This window comes from Macrobrachium nipponense, chromosome 19 (assembly GCF_015104395.2).
Source record: "Macrobrachium nipponense isolate FS-2020 chromosome 19, ASM1510439v2, whole genome shotgun sequence".
Taxonomy (NCBI): Eukaryota; Metazoa; Arthropoda; class Malacostraca; order Decapoda; family Palaemonidae; genus Macrobrachium; species Macrobrachium nipponense.
The window spans coordinates 31,511,969-31,533,565 of record NC_061088.1 but is presented as its reverse complement, the minus strand read 5'-3'; the positions used below and the strand labels follow the sequence as shown (position 1 = coordinate 31,533,565).

Here is a 21,597-nt window from a genome sequence, read left to right as displayed (position 1 = left end):
AGGGCAGCGTGAAGGACCAAGACCCAACATTATATCGCACATAGGACAGTGTGAAGGACCAAGATGCAACATGATATCGCACATAGGGCAGCGTGAAGGACCAAGACCCAACATGATATCGCACATAGGGCAGCGCGAAGGACCAAGACCCAACATGATATCGCACATAGGACCGCGTGAAGGACCAAGACCCAACATTATATCGCACATAAGACAGTGTGAAGGACCAAGATGCAACATATTGCACATAGGGCAGCATAAAGGACCAAGACCCAACATGATATTGCACATAGGACAGCGTGAAGGACCAAGACCCAACATGATATCGCACATAGGACTTCACGGGCAGCGTGAAGGACCAAAACCCAACATTATATCGCACATAGGACAGTGCGAAGGACCAAGACCCAACATGATATCGCACATAGGACTTCACGGGCAGCGTGGAGGACCAAGACCCAACATTATATCGCACATAGGACAGAGCGAAGGACCAAGACCCAACATGATATCGCACATAGGACAGCGTGAAGGACCAAGACCCAACATGATATCGCACATAGGACAGCGTGAAGGACCAAGACCCTACATGATATCGCACATAGGACAGCGTGAAAGACCAAGACCCAACATGATATCGCACATAGGACAGCGTGAAGGACAAAGACCCAACATGATATCGCACATAGGACAGCGTGAATAGGACCCAATACCCAACATGATGAATCAACATAGGACAGCGTGAAGGACCAAGACCCAACATGATATTGCACATAGGACAGAGTGAAGGACCAAGACCCTACATGATATCGCATAGAGGAAAGTGTGAATGACCAAGACCCAACATGATATCGCACATAGGGCAGCGTGAAGGACCAAGACCCAACATGATATCGCACATAGGAGAAAGCAAAGGACCAAGAACCAACTTGATATCGCACATAGGACAGCGTGAAGGACCAAGACCCAACATGATATTGCACATAGGACAGAGTGAAGGACCAAGACCCTACATGATATCGCACATAGGAAAGTGTGAAGGACCAAGACCCAACATGATATCACACATAGGGCAGCGTGAAGGACCAAGACCCAACATGATATCGCACATAGGGCAGCGTGAAGGACCAAGACCCAACATGATATCGCACATAGGACAGCGTGAAGGACCAAGACCCAACATGATATTGCACATAGGACAGAGTGAAGGACCAAGACCCAACATGATATCGCACATAGGACAGTGTGAAGGACCAAGACCCAACATGATATCACACATACGGCAGCGCGAAGGACCAAGACCCAACATGATATCGCACATAGGACAGCGTGAAGGACCAAGACCCAACATGATATTGCACATAGGACTGTGTGAAGGACTAAGACCTAACATGATATCGCACATAGGGAAGCGTGAAGGACCAAGACCCAACATGATATCGCACATAGGGCAGCGTGAAGGACCAAGACCCAACATGATATTGCACATAGGACAGCACGAAGGACCAAGACCCAACATGTATCGCACATAGGACAGCGTGAAGGACCAAGACCCAACATGATATTGCACATAGGACAACGCAAAGGACCAAGACCCAACATGATATTGCACATAGGACAACGCAAAGGACCAAGACCCTACATGATATCGCACATAGGACAGCGTGAAGGACCAAGACCCAACATGATATCGCACATAGGACAGCGTGAAGGACCAAGACCCAACATGATATTGCACATAGGACAGCACGAAGGACCAAGACCCAACATGATATCGCACATAGGACAACGCAAAGGACCAAGACCCAACATGATATCGCACATAGGGCAGCGTGAAGGACCAAGACCCTACATGATATCGCACATAGGACAACGCAAAGGACCAAGACCCAACATGATATCGCACATAGGACAACGCAAAGGACCAATACCCTACATGATATCGCACATAGGACAGCGTGAAGGACCAAGACCCAACATGATATCGCACATAGGACAGCGTGAAGGACCAAGACCCAACATGATATTGCACATAGGACAGCACGAAGGACCAAGACCCAACATGATATCGCACATAGGACAGCGTGAAGGACCAAGACCCAACATGATATTGCACATAGGACAACGCAAAGGACCAAGACCCAACATGATATCGCACATAGGGCAGCGTGAAGGACCAAGACCCTACATGATATCGCACATTGGACAACGCAAAGGACCAAGACCCAACATGATATCGCACATAGGACAGCGTGAAGGACCAAGACCCAACATGATATTGCACATAGGACAGAGTGAAGGACCAAGACCCAACATGATATCGCACATAGGAAAACGCAAAGGACCAAGACCCAACATGATATTGCACATAGGACAGCGTGAAGGACCAAGACCCAACATGATATTGCACATAGGACAACGCAAAGGACCAAGACCCAACATGATATCGCACATAGGACAGCGCAAAGGACCAAGACCCAACATGGTATCGCATATAGGACAACGCAAAGGACCAAGACCCAACATGATATCACACATAGGACAGCACGAAGGACCAAGACCCAACATGATATTGCACATAGGACAGAATGAAGGACCAAGACCCAACATGATATTGCACATAGGACAGCGCAAAGGACCAAGACCCAACATGATATCGCACATAGGACAACGCAAAGGACCAAGACCCTACATGATATCACACATAGGACAGCGTGAAGGACCAAGATGCAACATGATATCGCACATAGGACAACACAAAGGACCAAGACCCAACATGATATTGCACATAGGACAGAGTGAAGGACCAAGACCCTACATGATATCGCACATAGGACAGCGCGAAGGACCAAGACCCAACATATCGCACATAGACCCAAACACAAAGGACAAAACCAACCATGATATCGCAGAACATAAAAGGACCCAACACAAAGGACCACCCAACATGATTATTCGCACATTAGGACATGCAAACGGAAGGGCCAAGAACCAACATGATATTCGCCACATAGGCACAACGCCAAGCGACAGAAACCATGATATCGCACATACGCACAGGCACCGAAGGAAGCCCTCAACATGCATATCGCACAGTTAGGCACAGCGCAAAGGGACCAAGACCCAACATGATATTGCCACCCATAGGACAGCGTGAAGGACCAAGGACCCAACATGATATCGCACATAGGCCAGCGGTGAAAGGGACCAAGACCCAACATTCGCTATCGCACATTAGGACAAGCACGAAAGGGCCAAGAAGACCCAACATGATATCGCACATTGAGGACAACGCAAAGGAACCGAAGACCCAACATGATATTGCACATATGGGGGGGGGGACAGCACGAAGGACCAAGACCAACATGAAATATCGCCACAATAAGGACAACGACAAAGGATTTAACCAAAGACCCAAACATGATATCGCATATAGGAAACGCGTGAAAGGACCAAGACCCAAACATGATTATCCGCACATCAGGAACAGCGTGGAAGGACCCAAAGAGAACATGATATCGCACAATCAGGAAACAGCTGGAAAGGACCAAGACCCTAACATGATATCGGCAACATAGGACAAACGCAAAGGACCCAAGACCCAACATGATTTCTTGCAACATAGGACAAAGCACAAAGGAAAGGCCAAAGAACCCACTTGATATTGGCACTATAAGGACAAGCCAAACGGAGAGGACCAAGACCCAACATGAAATATCGCAACCATATGGACAGCACGACAGGTTACCAAGACCCAACATGGATTATCGCATAATAGGATCACACGCCAAAGGATGGCCAAGGACCCTCAACTGATATCGACACCATAGGACAAGCACGAAGGACCAAGAACCCAACATGGGAATTATTCGGCCCCAAAACCCCCATTAGACAAGCACGAAAGACCAAGACCCAACATGATATCGCCATATGGGACAACGCAAAAAGGACCAACCGACCCAACATATTATCTGGACATAGGACAGCACGATTAACCAAAGACCCAACATGGATATCCGCAATATAGGACCCTAACGCAAAGGACCCAAGACCCAACATGACTATCGCCCATGGACATCACGGAAGGACCAAGAACCCAACATGATATAGCACATAGGACCAAAACCCAAAGGACCTGGACCCAACATGATATGCGCATAATACAAAGGCAACAAAAAAAGGGACCAAGGACCCAAAATGATTATTGCACATAGGACAGCACGAAGGGCCAAGACCAAACAGTTACTCTAGGGCACAATAGGGACAAACGCAAAGGGACCCAAGAACCCAACATGATATTGCATAGGACAGCAACCGAAGGACCAATAACAATACAATGATTAATCGGACATAAAGGACAGCAATGAATAATCGGACATAAGGACAAGCAAACGATTAACCAAGACCCAACATGATATCGCATATAGGACAACGCAAAGGACCAAGACCCAACATGATATCGCACATAGGACAGCACGAAGGACCAAGACCCAACATGATATCGCACATAGGACAACACAAAGGACCAAGACCCAACATGATATCGCACATAGGACAACGCAAAGGACCAAGACCCAACATGATATTGCACATAGGACAGCACGAAGGGCCAAGACCCAACATGATATGGCACATAGGACAACGCAAAGGACCAAGACCCAACATGATATCGCACATAGGACAGCACGAAGGACCAAGACCCAACATGATATCGCACATAGGACAGCACGAAGGACCAAGACCCAACATGATCGCCACATAGGACAACCAAAAGGACCCAGACCCAATATGATATCTCCAACCAATAGGACAGGCAACGAAAGGACCAATACCCAACATGATATCGCACAATAGTACCAACCCAACGGCCAGGAACAATGACCCAACCCATGATAATCGACATAGGAACAAAAGCCAACCCTAAGGACCAAGGACGCCAAACCTGGTATTGCACATAGGGACGCGCAAAGGACCAAACGACCACATGGTATATTCGGGCACAATAAACCAAGGTCCCACCAGGCAACACAAAGGGACCAACAATACCCCAACATGATATCGCACTATAGGACAACGCTAAAGTACCAGACCCAACATGATATTGCACATAGGACGCACGAAGGGCCAAGACCTCAACATGATAGGGCCCATAGACAACAACGCAAAGGACCAAGACACCAACATGAATATCGCAGCATAGGACATCACTAAGGACCAAGACCAACATGAGATCGCACATAGGACAGCACGAAGGACCAAGACCTCAACATGATATCGCACATAGGACAACAACAAAGGACCAAGACCCAACTGATATCGCACATAAGACAGCCGAAGGACAAGACCCAACATGATATCGCACATAGGAACAACGCCAAAGGACCAAGACCCACATGATATCGGACATGGACAGACGAAGGACAAGACCCAACATGTGTATCCGCACATATGGACAACGCAAAGGCCCAAGACCCAACATGACAACATCGATATCGCAGGCACTAAGGACCAAGAACCCAACATGTAATCGGCATAGGACCAACGCAAAGGACCAACCCACTGATATCGCACATAGACAACACAAAGGACCAAGACCCAACATGATATCGCACATAGGACACGCAAAGGACCAAGACCCAACATGATATTGCACATAGCAGCGCCGAGGACCCAAGGAATGGACAATAATTATCGCACCATAGGGAAACGGCAAAGACCCAAGAAGCCCAACATGATATTGCACATAGGGCCGGCGCGAAGACCCAAAGACCCAACATGATATCGCACATAGGACAACGCAAAGGACCAAGACCAACATGATTATTTTCATACATGGCCAGCGCGAAGACCAATAGACCGCTCAGATATATCGCACATAGGGCTAGGCACAGACGCAAAGACCAAGACCCAAACATGATATTGTACATAGGGCAGCGCGAAGGACCAAGACCCTACATATATCGCACATAGGAACAACTCAAAGTACCATGACCGCACATGATATCGCACATAGGACAACGCAAAGGACCAAGACCCTACATGATATCGCACATAGGGCAACGCAAAGGACCAAGACCCAACATGATATCGCACATAGGGCAGCACGAAGGACCAAGACCCAACATGATATTGCACATAGGACAGAGTGAAGGACCAAGACCCTACATGATATTGCACATAGGACAACGCAAAGGACCAAGACCCAACATGATATCGCACATAGGGCAGCGCGAAGGACCAAGACCCAACATGATATCACACATAGGACAGCGCAAAGGACCAAGAACCCATGACATCGCACATAGGACAATACAAAGGACCAATACCCCACACGACATCACACACACAGTATAGTAGTGTGAAGGATATGTCCCATCCATCTCCACCTACCATTTCCCTTTGATTACTAATCTACCCACATACGGAACTTTCGTAAATTATTTTATGGTATCATTTTGCACTGTTGTAGCCTGCCCATTCTCAACATTTTCGCAAATGCTAATACTTTATTTTTAGCTGTTCTATGTAGAAGAGTTGAATAATATTGAAAAGATTCAAAATTTTTCAATCTAAATTTTATTCCAAAGGAAAAATTGCAGACCTTAAAACATATAGTCTCAAACTTCCGATCAACCTAATTCTTTTTCATTGTTTATATTTAGTTTGTCGTCCAAAAAAGGTAAAAAAAAACTTTAATCACACACAAACATATGTATTAGAAAGAAAAGATATTATTACTATAGTTTTCTGAACAAAAACTCGTAATCATAGTAATACTTAGAAATGAAAAATATCAACAAATGCAGGTGTACAATTATTAACTGCAATGATAACAGAAATGAGAACCTGTTATTTTGCTGATCACTGTAAATGATCTTTACTGTATACGGTAATGACAGTGAATGCCATCGGACTTTTTTCTTCCCATCTATGCCCACCTAAAACTCTCTGAACTATAAATAAAACCAGCAAGATTCTATGCCCACAATTCACTGGATATTTTTGCCTCTGCACTAATGTGAAATTAAAGCCTTGCTAATGTGCCCAGCTCATCATTGCAGACAGTCATTGGTCATAAGATTTTAAGAAAGTGTAGAAAATTTGCTGCTTCCCTATTTCTCAACTTGATACTTAACATAACAACAATTCAATGTCTACATCACAGAAGAAAATTGTCAAAAATCTATATAATAAAACATTCATACGATACAGAAATCTTAGCACTCCTCATAGAATAGGCGTGACCTTGAAAAGTAGACCAAGGTCACTCACGCATGGGTGAAAAGAGTTTCCTTATACCAATCGAGCATCCTCACGATTTGAAGATAAACAGATGACAGTCGGGAAAATATCAGGACGAAAATGGCGACGTTAAAAGCTGATATATTTATAATTATAAATATAATAATACGCTGGATCACAAGCGTGAAGGAAAATAATGAGGCATGAGGTTCATGCGTTTTGGAAGGTGGAAGGGGCATGAAAAGGGAGAAAGGGAGAAGGGAGAAAGGATGAGAGAGGGAGGGGGAGGGAAGGGGAAGGCCAGAAGAGCGACACTGGCCTGTATTGATCTGGATGGAAGGGGAGGGTTAAGGGAGGAGAGGATGGGCAAGGGGGCAGTATGGTGGCGGTTTGCAGTGGTCCACCCCTGCCCCTCCAAGGGGGAGGGGGAGGAATTGGGGCACTCCCCTAAACATCATTTTGCCAAGGCCTCCTCTACCCTTCCCTCCCCCTAACCTTCGCTTTTCTCTTATAGGTCTCCCCTTGGCTCCTACCAAAGACATTGTCAAAATTCACAATCAATGTCAGATAACAGACTCGAAAGACCATCACATTATTCAGTTATATATTGCCATAAAGAGAAATGTCAAAGTGTAATAATGCAATATATACATATATATATGTGTGTGTGTGTGTATAATTAAATGACTTTAGTCATAGATATAAGAAAAATGGACATAAAATCATAATTTTTTACTTGCCTTCGTGACCTTTATTACATTTACACTTACAACATGACCAGTCAACGGATTTCATGACCTTTACTTTAATGAAAAAACCTGTTTCAAAGGCAACTTGGGAAAGAGACAGTAGCACGGGAGTCAGGAGGAAGATGTGGGTGGCAGAGTCCAAAAAGGGCTGGGGTGGGGGGGGGGGGAGATGAGGGGGAGGTCCCACGAACGTCCCAGTTTCCCTACAACCAACCCATTACCACACCCCCTCTCCGCCAACAGGGTATCCAACCCAACCCCCTCCCAAAAGCCTCCCTTCTGCTCACGTCCTGTATGACCCGTAGTGCATTTCTTACGCCCTGAATGACAAACGTCACCAACATCAAAAACAAAAAGGACAGGAGCCTCATCATCTTCAACATCATCAACCTCAACGAAAAATCATTACGAACGACGGTCATCCTCTCTAACAACGTGACAATCTACAAAAGCACAACTACCATCATAAATAACGACATGGTTCAAATCAAATCATCACCATTATCCATTTTAAACAACATTCACAATATCAACAAATCTAAGAATGAACTGTAACGAACATACACAATTCAAGAGTATAAAACAAGAACCATAAATAATATGACAATCTAAAATATTTAACATAGTATAACTTATTGCTAAACTCAAACTTAATGTAATTTCTGGTGATCAAATGAATAAGAAATATGAGTATATCATATCAACGAAGGAAACAACCAAATGGTATCGAGGAACGACTATTCGGTAATCATTATCAAACGACAGAGAGAGAGAGAGAGTCTTGACTGGAAAAGATTTTTGTGTGATCCTTCATGTATTTCATCACCCGAGATATATAATTATTTTCATCTCAAACGTCTCTTGCAAAGATGATCGAAATAGCCTGAGGAGTCAATTTTGGTAAAACCTTTACAAAACCGGTTCATTTTTGAACAGATAATGCAGCAAACCAATTGAGCGCTCCAAATAGCACGGGCTCTTCAAAGAAAATGCGCTGACATCATGATATCTGAAGCTATTTAGAAATGGACTCTGACGAGAGTAGCATTCTTGAAAAACACCTGCTATGGAATCTCCAAAATGACAGGACCTCTCTGGAGGGGCTGTGTGGGTCCTCTCACGCGCGTTTCATCTCCGCTTATCTGCCAAATTCATAACAACAACAAAGAGCTAAAACCATTTCTCCTCTTACAGATATCAAATGTTATCTTTTCCGTTACGCAGATTCGAAGTCAATTACATAGGCCCACGATTGATAGTTTTTTTTTTCTTTCTTTTTTTGCAACAAGTAACGGAATCAGATTTTCTCTCAACATGGCATCTTATTTTGGTGCTGTTGCCAATATTTCAAACAGCTCCGCGTGCCTTTCAATCAACGGATAAGCCGCTCAAAACTGTCTCCAGGGGGCACTTCCGGTGGTCACGGTATAATTACATATGATGTCCAGAACAAAAATCCCATACAAATAAAAACAGGGTAAACCCGTTATCTATTAGGAAAACCTATATTATGTCAATAAAATTGCAAAATAAACTAACCAGCTGATCCGGACACCATGATATTCAAAAGACATGTTCTCAAGCCATCCACCTCAGACAAATCGGCAAGTGAACAAATGAAAATCACAACGATGAATAATAAGGAAATGAACATAAAATAAAAATCTACTTCACATTGAATGCTACATGATCAAAGAAGAAACCTAGTTTATCTCACAATAAATAAGAGATAAGAAAAAATAAATAAAAATTCGACAAACGACAACAAACACAACACAACACCACCACTACAACTTTCAAATGAATGTCAAAGTTGATAGCTTTACTCTTTTGAAGACTGTGGTCTAAAAGGATTTTTAGACGGCGTATGACGAGAGAGAGAGAGAGAGAGAGAGAGAGAGAATTTTTCATTCTAAAAACACTGCCATATAAGACCCCATATTCGCTGAGACCATTTGTATTATATATACAATATACTGCCCACCTAGGCTGGCGCATTAATTTTGTATTACTTAGGGGTGAATGAATGCCTCTGTAACGTAGCCTACTGCACCTATACTTCTAGGTTAATGAAAGTTGAAACTGTGATACTTTGAAACGACAATTACGGTCAAACTCGGCAGAAGTTGCAGTTGCATTACAGTAGAGAGAGAGAGAGAGAGAGAGAGAGAGAGAGAGAGAGAGAGAGAGAGAGAGAGAGAGAGAGAGAGAGAGAGGCAACATACCGGGCACACCTAACCCTTGTTCATTTCCAATCCCTGGCTCAGAGGAGGCCTATGGAACGAAATGACGTATTCAGCCGGCATCTGAATAAGAGAAATTCAACGGAGATAACATCTAAACTAACAATAACACCCAAAAGAATTTAGAGGAATTCTGGCAGATGTAAAATGGACACTGTAAGATATAGACAAATGTATAGATCCTATTTAGATATGCATGTTAGGTGACATGGGCGCGGATGCCATTCTTACCGTCTATTTCATTATCAGTGTTAAAAAAAAAAGCGAATATATTATTCATTTGGAACCAGAATAACAAGACGCGTCCAATCTTCCTGGGTCGAGAGCGAATAGACAGATGGACTAAAGGAAGGAAATCCAGAACGTAGTCATTTGTTTTCAGGCACAAGGTCAACCTTGGGTCAAATTTTCGTAAAAAGTAGAGATATAACTTTATGCGGCATTCTGCTAACAAACAGACAACTCCTCCCATTCAGCTGACGGAGGCGACAAATATATACATAAACAGGGTAATAAAAAATTAAATATACAGGGTAATTCGTCTGCATGTAAAAAAAAAATCTAAGCAATTTATGAACAAAGGCATCAATAAGGAGAACAAACACTCAACAAAAGTTTTCATACTATTATAATCCAGCGATTATATTTTTTCTCCAAATCGCAGACACCAAGAGAAGAAATCTCATCCAGACATGACTTGGCTCCTTCAGGATTTGTCATTTCGGTAGATATGCACAGCTCTCACAATTCATTAACCTCCAAAGGCTACGGGAACCTAATGAACGCAAATAATGGGATATAATTAATCTAAATAGTCCGTGGATGAGAGAGAGAGATACATGTTAAAAAATTCAAATTCTCCTTGTCGTTGCCTTAGAAAGAGAGAGAGAGAGAGAGAGAGAGAGAGAGAGAGAGAGAGAGAGAGAGAGAGATTGACCAGCTGATAAATTATTCATGGCTTTTGTCTGGCCTAATGGAACTCGTGGCCTCATTCCCAAACCTAACTATTCTTCTGGATTAGGAAAAATGTTCATGGATGACATTCTCTCTCTCTCTCTCTCTCTCTCTCTCTCTCTCTCTCTCTCTCTCTCTCTCTCTCTCCTCTCTGCATCCAAAAATATGTAAAAACCTAAAGAAGGAAAAGGATGTAAGTTCGACAAAAAAATGCAAATATATGCACCCTGTAGCCATGAATCCATAATCAAATAAATAACCAACCAAGTAATAAATCCAAAATAAGAAAGAAACAAATAAAGAGAGAAATCAAGAATATCAGGTAAAAGAGAAAAGCAAACCACCAATGAGATATGCAGAGGTTGTCAGCAAAGAATTTCAAAGCATCAGCTCCGAAATTCTACTCAAGAGATAATAACTGTATTTATTATGCAAGAGGATATTGCAGAAACGGAGAAAATTGCAGATTCAGACACAAAATGAATAATTATGATGAAGGAAGATCAAATATTATGGAAAAGTTGGATTTTTTAATGTCAGAATTTCTGGAAATGAAAAAAGAACAACTACCAGAACAGGAAAGAGACATGGGAAAATCCTTATTACTATCAGTATAATGAAGGAGAAAACACGCAAACCATCATAGTGATGAATGCGCAGGGTTTAGTTACGAGTAACTCAAAAGAAAAATAGAGTACTTAGAAGAACTAACCCAAAATGAAAAGAAAATAGATATAATGAATATAAGTGAAACCTGGTATTCCCAAGAGACTGGGAATGATGATCAAATAAAAGGGTTCCAAACTTATAGATCAGATAGAAAAAATAGGAATCAAGGGGAACCGCAATATATGGGAAAGACAAAAAAACAAGGAAAAATATATGAGAAATATAGTAACTCAGAATGTGAACTAATAGCGGTAGAATTTGAATCTGAAAAATTGATGAACATATAATATATAGACCTCCTAATACTAAAGAGTTTGACTTAATAATTGAAAAATTGGATGATATATGTAGAAATCACAAGGACTGGACTATTCTCCTATCTGGTGACTTCAACTTTCCTTTCGTAGAATGGAAAGAACGAATAGGAGATTGTGGTTGTACTTATACATATAAAAAAGAGAGAAATAGTAGTGCAGAAGATAAGAGGCAATTTGAAAAGCTATTAGATATGCTACTAGAATACAACATTCAACAAATAAATCACCTGCCAACAAGAAAGGAAAAATACTTTAGACCTAGTATTTGTGAACGAGATGAATTATGTTAAAGAAATAATTAGTTTATAATGCGAGTATTTTCAGACCATAATGTCATAGAATTAACAGTTCATTCCAAAGCAAGTGAAAATAGAGATAAGCAAGAAATGAAAAAGTGGGAAGGATATGGAAAATACAACTTCTACAGTAAAAATATAAAATGGTCAGAAATTAATGAAGAATTAAACAAAGATTGGGATAACATTTTCGTAAGTGATGACATAAGGGTAAATACGGAGATATTATATAAAAATATTGGAGATAATAGTGGAAAAATATATACCGAAGAAGAAAAGTAAACATCATTCATGCATAACCAAGAGACAGAAGAATCTTGTTCCAGAAAATCAGAAAGTGGAAAAAAGGTCTTGCAAAAGAAAAAAATGCATGGAAAGTATAGAACTAAAAAGTAAGATAGAAAATGCAGAAAAAAAAGATTATACAATCAAAAGAAAATGAAAAACGGGACTTGGAAGAAAAAACCCTATTAAATATCAAGCAAAACCCCAAACTATTATACTCATATGCGAAGAAGATGAATAAAAGAAGAATAGAAATAGGCCCTCTGAGAATTGAAGGGAGATTAACGAATGAAAAAAAGGAAATTTGCAACATACTGGCAGAACGATATAAGAGAGAATTCACCCTAGAATAGATAATGAAGATAATGATATAGAAGTAAGGGATGAAAATAGTGAATAGTTTAGCTGACATAGATATTAATGAAGCTGATATTGTGCAGGCTATTAATGAAATTAAAAATGGAGCTGCTGCAGGGCCTGATGAATTCTGCTATTTTGTTAAAGAAAGTAGTTCATTCTATCGCAAAGCCACTTGCAATATTATTAAGACAAAGTGTAGATACAGGCAAGATATATGAAGAGCACAAATTAGCGTATATTACCCCCTACTTTCAAAAGTGGATCAAGACTAGAGGCAAGTTAATTATAGGCTTGTGAGTCTAACATCACATATAATGAAAGTGTATGAAAGGTAATGAAGAAAAACTATTATGAAACATTTAATAAAAAATAATTTGTTTAATAAAGGACAACATGGTTTCGTACCCGGAAAAAGTACACAAACCCAACTGTTAGTCCACCGTGAAAACATATTCAAAAATATGAAAAGCGGAAATGAAACAGATGTGGTTTATTTAGACTTTGCAAAAGCTTTTGATAAAGTAGACCATAATATATTAGCGAAGAAAATTAGAAAACCACATATCGTGGATAAAGTAGGAAAAGTGGTTAAAAGAATTTTTACACAACAGAAAACAGATAGTTATGAAACATTTAATAAAAAATAATTTGTTTAATAAAGGACAACATGGTTTCGTACCCGGAAAAAAGTACACAAACCCAACTGTTAGTCCACCGTGAAAACATATTCAAAAATATGAAAAGCGGAAATGAAACAGATGTGGTTTATTTAGACTTTGCAAAAGCTTTTGATAAAGTAGACCATAATATATTAGCGAAGAAAATTAGAAAACACAATATCGTGGATAAAGTAGGAAGATGGTTAAAAGAATTTTTACACAACAGAAAACAGATAGTTATTGCAAACGACGAGAAATCGGATGAAGCCAAGGTAATATCCGGTGTGCCGCAAGGTACGGTGTTAGCTGCAATACTGTTTGTTATTATGATTGAAGACTAGACAATAATGTTAAGGATTCGGTCAGTGAGTAGTTCGCAGATGACACAAGAATAAGTAGAGAAATTACTTGTGATGAAGATAGGAACGCTCTACAAAGAGACCTTAACAAAGTATATGATTGGGCAGAGGTAAATAGGATGGTATTTAACTCTGATAAATTTGAATCAATAATTATGGAGACAGAGAAAGAAAGCTATATGCATATAGGGACCTAATAATGAGACCATCACAAATAAGGAAGCAGTTAAAGACCTTGGTGTGATGATGAATAGGAACATGTTATGCAATGATCAAATAGCAACTCTGTTGGCAAAATGTAAAGCAAAAATGGGAATGTTGTTACGGCACTTCAAAACAAGAAAAGCTGAACACATGATTATGCTTTATAAAAACATATGTTCGTAGTCCACTTGAATATTGCAATATGATATGGTACCCACACTATCAAAAGGATATTGCCACAAATGGAGAGTGTACCAAAGGTCCTTTACAGCTAGAATAGAAGAAGTTAAGGACCTAGGACTACTGGGAAAGACTACAATTCTTAAAATTATATAGTCTGGAAAGGAGAAGAGAACGCTACATGATAATTCAGGCATGGAAACAGATAGAAGGATAGCAGAAAATATCATGGAACTAAAAATATCAGAAAGAGCAAGCAGAGGTAGATTAATAGTGCCCAAAAATATACCAGGAAAAATAAGGAAGCAACACAGGACATTAATCCACTACGCACCAGCATCGATAATGCAGCGTCTATTCAATGCGTTGCCAGCTCATCTGAGGAATATATCAGGAGTGAGCGTAGATGTGTTTAAGAATAAGCTCGACAAATATCTAAACTGCATCCCAGACCATCCAAGATTGGAAGATGCAAAATATACCGGAAGATGTACTAGCAACTCTCTGGTAGACATTAGAGGTGCCTCACACTGAGGGACCTGGGGCAACCCGAACAAGATGTAAGGTAAGGTAAGGTCTCTCTCTTAAAACGAATGCAAGATAAACGAGGAAATAAGTCAGCATAACCTGCCCTCCCCCCCCCTCCCCCAATAACGTCACGAAGCAAAACATAAAATGTTACATGTAAACATGTAATTCCAGAATCAAAATAATTAGAAGGAAATACAGTGGAAAAAAAAAAAAAAAAAAGCTCCGAGCTGCACCTTGCAAGATATCTTCTTTAAATCCACCTTGGGGTCCGTATCAAGGATAAAATAAAGCAGATACTTCACGGACAAGCACACAATCGCTGCTCTAGACCTTAAAGCAAAGCTTACAGACAACGAGTGCTTTTCTCCATCGCCTTTTGGCTTCAAAGTCAAAGAGAGAGACACACACAAGGCTAAAAGACTTAATTCTATTGCACAGTCACTATTTTAGCAGATGTAACCGTTTCGTTGAATTATTAATATTCATTCCAAGCACTGATAGTACTATTATTATCAATATCAACTGCACAGTGCTCTTATCTGTACAAATGAAGATGATTTCGAATGTGTGGTTTCAACACGAGAACCTCCTACCTGTAACTTATGTAGCCCAATAAACTCCCATCACAAAGTGGATTTACAATTACTCAGGATATTCGACAGTGTTCCCCATTTACCATCACTATTTACAAAGCAAGCCTGTTCTTATCCAAGAAGAACGAATCCATCAATACTTCTGGACAAGTCTCCTCCTCCATAATTCTTACACAATCGTATACAAACACCAACACCTTTCTTACGTGAGAGCCAATGGAAAGGTGACCCTTGAAAGAAAGGCTGTTCCAGAGCAAAGGGAAACCCGCTGATTTAAGAGAAATTCAAATCCAGCAGCGAGAGGAAGAATTTCATTCAAAGCAACAGACCAGCAGCTTCTTACAAGAAGTGAAGTCACAGGATCTGAAACGTGACGGCGACAAAAGCCCTTTCGTAGGGCTATCATATTTATCCTTGTGTCATCCTAAGCACAAAGAGGAAGCTGGTGGAGTAGAGGCTTCATTCCAAATGAAGCCACAGACCTGAATGATGTTATGTTGCAAAGTCAAGGAAAACGGAAGCAAGAAAGGCCTTCTGAAACTTGCAACTGATTTATTACAGACTTTCGCAGACTGAATGTGGACGCGGTGGCCTAATGAGTGCATCAATTTACATTAAAATTGAAAATAAAATAAAATAAATTATTATAGAAAATGATCAGAAAGTCAGCTTCCATATGAAAAAGCCAAATCTTACGACAATTATTAAGGTTTCCGGTTAACAGGTGACATTCCTAGTTTCCAGGAGGGAAGAGGACGGGGTCTGGAAGCTCTCTTTCCGAGGCAGGCGTAGTATTAGAGCGAAACAAGAGACTTTCGAGTCATTTGGATTGACTGACTGACTGACTGGCTGGGGCCTTCGATCAATGATGCTATTTAAAACATCATGCAACTCCCTCATCCTCCTCCTCCTCCTCCGCCGCCGTCGTTTTGACTTCACTCTCACTGCAGCAGAGGCAATTCAGAACCAAAATGAATTACAGCTCAGACTTGCGGCCAAAAATGAAGTGAATACTATTGCTCGATGAAAATGTATGATGATGTTTAGCTGCGACAGGAATACCATTAAATGAGGTTCCACTTTGGAAGGCAAATGTCAAGAAAATAATGATCTACATGACAATGTGCAACTTTGAATTTAAAAGGAATAAATGAATAAATAAATTTAGTTTCCTTTTAATTCAACCCAAAACGTCTCGTGACTGAAACCAAGAAGCATTTCTCCTTACGTCAATACACGAATAAAGCTTCAACATTTTATTTCTTATAAACTACCGATGCTTTTAGTGAACTTATTTCACATTGATCTCGGATAAAAAAAAAATGACTCAGATAAGGTCTGTTTAAATTACTGCAAACTTGAAAATACCAAAAAAGATACACATTTTCTTTCTCAATGACTTTCAAACTTTTAATTAAAATTGTTCAGAGTATCAGGTATGAAATTTTTGACCTTCACTAAGTTCACGGGAGAATTTCAAAATAACTGAATCACTTAATACCATTAAACATCCTAATATAAAGTGTGTGTGTGTGTGTGTGTGTGTGTGTGTGAGAGAGAGAGAGAGAGAGAGAGAGAGAGAGAGAGAGAGAGAGAGAGAGAGAGACCCAAAAGTCTGCAGTGTTATCATAATTACCGAGGAAGGGGGGTCCCTAGAAATCAATGTCACTATAATCATTGTACATCATGATAAGAGAGAGAGAGAGAGAGAGAGAGAGAGAGAGAGAGAGAGAGAGAGAGAGAGAGAGAGAGAGAGAGAGAATTTTTTTTTTTTGATTTTTTTTTTTTTTTTTTTTAAATACTCGTGATTGATTCACGGAACACGCAATTTCAATAATATAACAATAATACTGATTTATAGTCGAGAATAATACTATTATTCTGCATTCCAATATATGTCCTAAATTCATTTAAAATTCCAATATATGTCCTGAACTCATTTAAAATCACCCTATCATTAAGGACAAAAATCAATAATTTCATCTGTTAGTATTACCGTTTTTAAGGAAATTATTTTTTTTAGAATTTTTTTTTAGCAGAGGAATCCCGATACTCCCCCCCCCTTCCCCCCTCCCAAAGAGGAATGTTCCACACCCCACGAGTCCCACTTCACCGTGACCTTTAAATGTGGAGGTGCTCCTCGCCCCCTTCAACAATGTCAGTCACTCAGGAGGAAAAACAGTTGAGAGAGAGAGAGAGAGAGAGAGAGAGAGAGAGAGAGAGAGGTGCTAGGAGGGAAGGACATGGAAGGAGAAAGGAGTTAAAGAAAAATTTTAAGGAAAAAGAGCAAGTCGAATAAAAGAAATGTAAGGAAATACTCGGAACGAAATAAGAGAACTAAAACAAGAAAAAAAATAAGCATGAATGGGAAGGCGAACAACAAATCAGAAGAGTATGAAAAGGAATGAGAGAAGTTGATCAAGTAATGGATAAAAAAAAAAAAAGGAGAGAAAAAAGTGAAATATAACAAAGACGTAAGGGAAAAGTGTGGAGGAAAATCACGTCCTGAAACCACACGTAGGAGCTAACGAAGGACACACCAGGACGAGGAACATGCTGGGGAAAATATTATGACATACACGCACACACACACACAGATCGTGGATTTCTTGACGGATCCCTGACTTCTATCAACTCTTCCTCCTGCAAATTCAATCACACGAGCAAGCGTGCCCCGCTACACGCAGTCCTGGCTGGCTGCTGGCTTTCAATCACATCGGTCAATCCCGCAGTCAATCTGACGGCGGAGCTAACATGCGAGTCTGCAAATCATTTCGCTTTCAACGTCGCACGCGTGATTTAACTACTACTAATTTCACAATTGTTTATAGACGTACTACAGCAAATATGAACTGGTAAAACAAAATGTAACTCTCCCGCACGACACTATGCATATATATATATATATATATATATATATATATATATATATTATATATATATATAATATTATAGGTTACTCTTCTTCCAGGTGTGTCGGATTCTAGGTACTAATCTCTTTATAATCCCTATCTGTCAGTCATACGAATCTTCTTGTTTTGTCTTTTGTCCCATGTATGTCAGTTCTGCTTAGTAAAGGACGTGGAAACGTCTAAAGGTCTCGCAGTTACTCCTTCGTTTATTTTTCCTTCGTGGCATATATCTTTATTTATGGATTTATCACGTTCCTAACTTTTCGTGATTCAGTTGTATGTATATATATATATATATATATATATATATACATACATATATATATATATATATATATATATATATATATATTTTTAGATATATAAATATATGGACTATTGTACATAAGATCCTTTTCAAATAATTGCCTCACAAACTTTCACTCTTACTAAGTATAGAAGCAAGGACTACAACAGCTATTGCAAGTTCCGTGGCTGTACTGTTTTGAGAGGTACTAGTGTTCTAGCCTTTGCATTTACACATATGCGTGATATTCTTCGTTTGGCAAACTGGGCAAAATATCTCAAATATGATCAGAAGCGAAAGGCAACAGATAGGACAACAGCAACCCAGTTCTCAAAGACCCAAATCAAAAATAACAATCAAAGATGAAACAAAACACCGTCAGAAGATCACGTTCATATAATTTTTGCAATATTTTCTTTTTAAATCAGCGAAGGTACCCAGCAAGGAAATACATTCTTTGAAGGAGTTACATTAAGAAGAAGAAGAAGAAGAAGAAGAAGAAGGAGGAGGAGGAGGAGGAGAAGAAGAAGAAGAGAAAGTATCAGTTGCCAACTTCATTCGAAAAATCCATGATAGTCTGGAGAAAAATCCTCATGGGAAAAAAATCGTATAGGAATGGTTGAAAACCAAGAGGGTAAAAAAAAAAAAAAAAAAAAAAATGTCCCATTCCCCTCGCTCCCTCCCTCGACCCAACTCTTGGCCCACGACAATGACGTAACAGACGTGTGACGTTTGCCTGACGTCACAAATGCCATATCCAGAGCGTGTCGATGGTGGGTGTGGTAGGGACTGGAACCTACAGCAAAAATCGATATATATATATATATATATATATATATATATACATACTCACATACCACAGGCACTATTGGATTAGTACAAAAAGTGTGTCACTGTTACTCTCATCTACTTCGTCCTGGTCTGTTGTTGTTTTTGACTGAGCTGGCTTTCTGCCAGCACGGGCTCTTGCTCATAGAGCAGCCAGTAGAAATTCCTAACCGAACCAACAGAGCACCTAACGGTCAGGAAAAGAAAATGTTATGGGCAGGACGTCATACGGAAGAGGAAGAGAGATGGATCATCTTTCTCTCTTGCTCTATCTCCATGACCTCCAAACCAGCAACGTTCTCTCTGCAACTCCAACCCTCTCTCTCTCGCCACTTGCTCCCTCCCCCGTCTCTCCACCACTTACCCCTACCCCCCCCCCCTTCTCTCTTTCCACAATCCCATACTTCATCTTATGACGCAGCGCTGGGGAAGGGGAGGTGGTACCCAACCCCCTTCTTTCTCTTAAGGAGATTAGTCTGGTAGAGAGAGAGAGAGAGAGAGAGAGAGAGAGAGAGAGAGAGAGAGAGAGAGAGAGAGAGATTTGAATTAAAATTCTCAACAGCTTATAACCACGATCACAATCACTGTTATTAACTATCATTGGCATCTTTTTCACAGAAAAATCTTATTTGATGAAACGAGAGAGAGAGAGAGAGAGAGAGAGAGAGAGAGAGATTTAATATAGAACTCCGACACAATCATATATAAGTAAAACACTTGAAACCATTGGAACACTTGATGTACATGTGCAAAGTACCGCAGGGAAATATATGATATATATATATCTATATATATATATATATATATATATATATATATATATATATATATATATATATATACATGTATATATATATATATATATATATATATATATATATATGTGTGTGTGTGTGAGAGAGAGAGAGAGAGAGAGAGAGAGAGAGAGAGAGAGAGAGAGAGAGAGAGAGAATTGCATTTGATGAATTATATCAACAAACAAATAAAGGGACACAGGGAATCAAGCCTGACTGGTTTCGTCTTTAGTTTTTAATGTCTTGAAAATCTATAGACTAAACCAGTCAGAATGTTTAGTCTGTTTGATTATTTCTTAAATATGTATATATATTATATAATATATGTAAATATATATACATATATATATATATATATGTGTGTGTATATGTACTTATATAATTACTACAGATTTGCTAATCATAACAACGATTTACGACCAAAGAGAAATAAAAGACAAAAAGTCACCATCTCTTTCTCTCTCCTGCTCTCAAGCTTACCATTGGATACCCAGGAGAGCTCCTCATCCATTCGCTCGGACACAAACCTGGAACAAAGAGAGAAAAGTCACATTAATACATGAAATTCGCCGCCTCCTCCATGACGTGACAACACCTACACAAACGAACGTAACAAACACTGGGATTCAAACTGGAAGATATTACGGAGAATGTTAATCTAATCAGAGGACGGATTTCACATGGAAATAGCTCATATTTATGGGAGGATGATTCGTATTTGACGAGGAGTTGTCTCTTATTCTGGAAATGGGTAAACGGGGTGCAGAAAATGCTTTGGCGTGATTCAACTGATCTCTCTCTCTCTCTCTCTCTCTCTCTCTCTCTCTCTCTCTCTCTCTCTCTCTCTCTCTAGTAAATAACTGTGAGTGTAGAAGGAAAATAAACACATATTTCCTGTTATCAATCTGAACGGTCATCAATAAAACGGAAAAAAACAGACTCTGGAGATAAGGCAATTAAAACAAATACAAACCCAGTACAAGATATGATGACATAAAAGACCAACGTGGCTATATTCATGTACCGAATTTGATGATTGCTATTATCTTGTACAACATTGCTTATATAGACAAACTTTTAGAGAAAGCAAAAATTCACGGAATGCATTTGCTATAATACCGTACTATATATTCTAC

The 21,597-nt window shown here is 40.0% G+C and overlaps 1 protein-coding gene across 4 annotated transcripts in view; it reads right to left on the bottom strand.

Moving 5' to 3' along the window:
* LOC135215587 (protein yippee-like 2) overlaps nt 1-21,597 on the bottom strand; it is a 166,196-nt gene that overhangs the window by 51,808 nt on the left and 92,791 nt on the right. For 3 of the 4 annotated variants that reach the window (XM_064250467.1, XM_064250457.1, XM_064250476.1), the window contains exon 2: nt 20,942-20,988. The exons of the other annotated variant lie outside the window; for it this stretch is intronic. In XM_064250467.1, coding sequence (XP_064106537.1) covers nt 20,942-20,972 — 31 coding nt within the window. In that variant the 5' untranslated portion in view covers nt 20,973-20,988. The remainder of the gene's footprint in view (nt 1-20,941; nt 20,989-21,597) is intronic. 4 annotated transcript variants of the gene reach the window in all.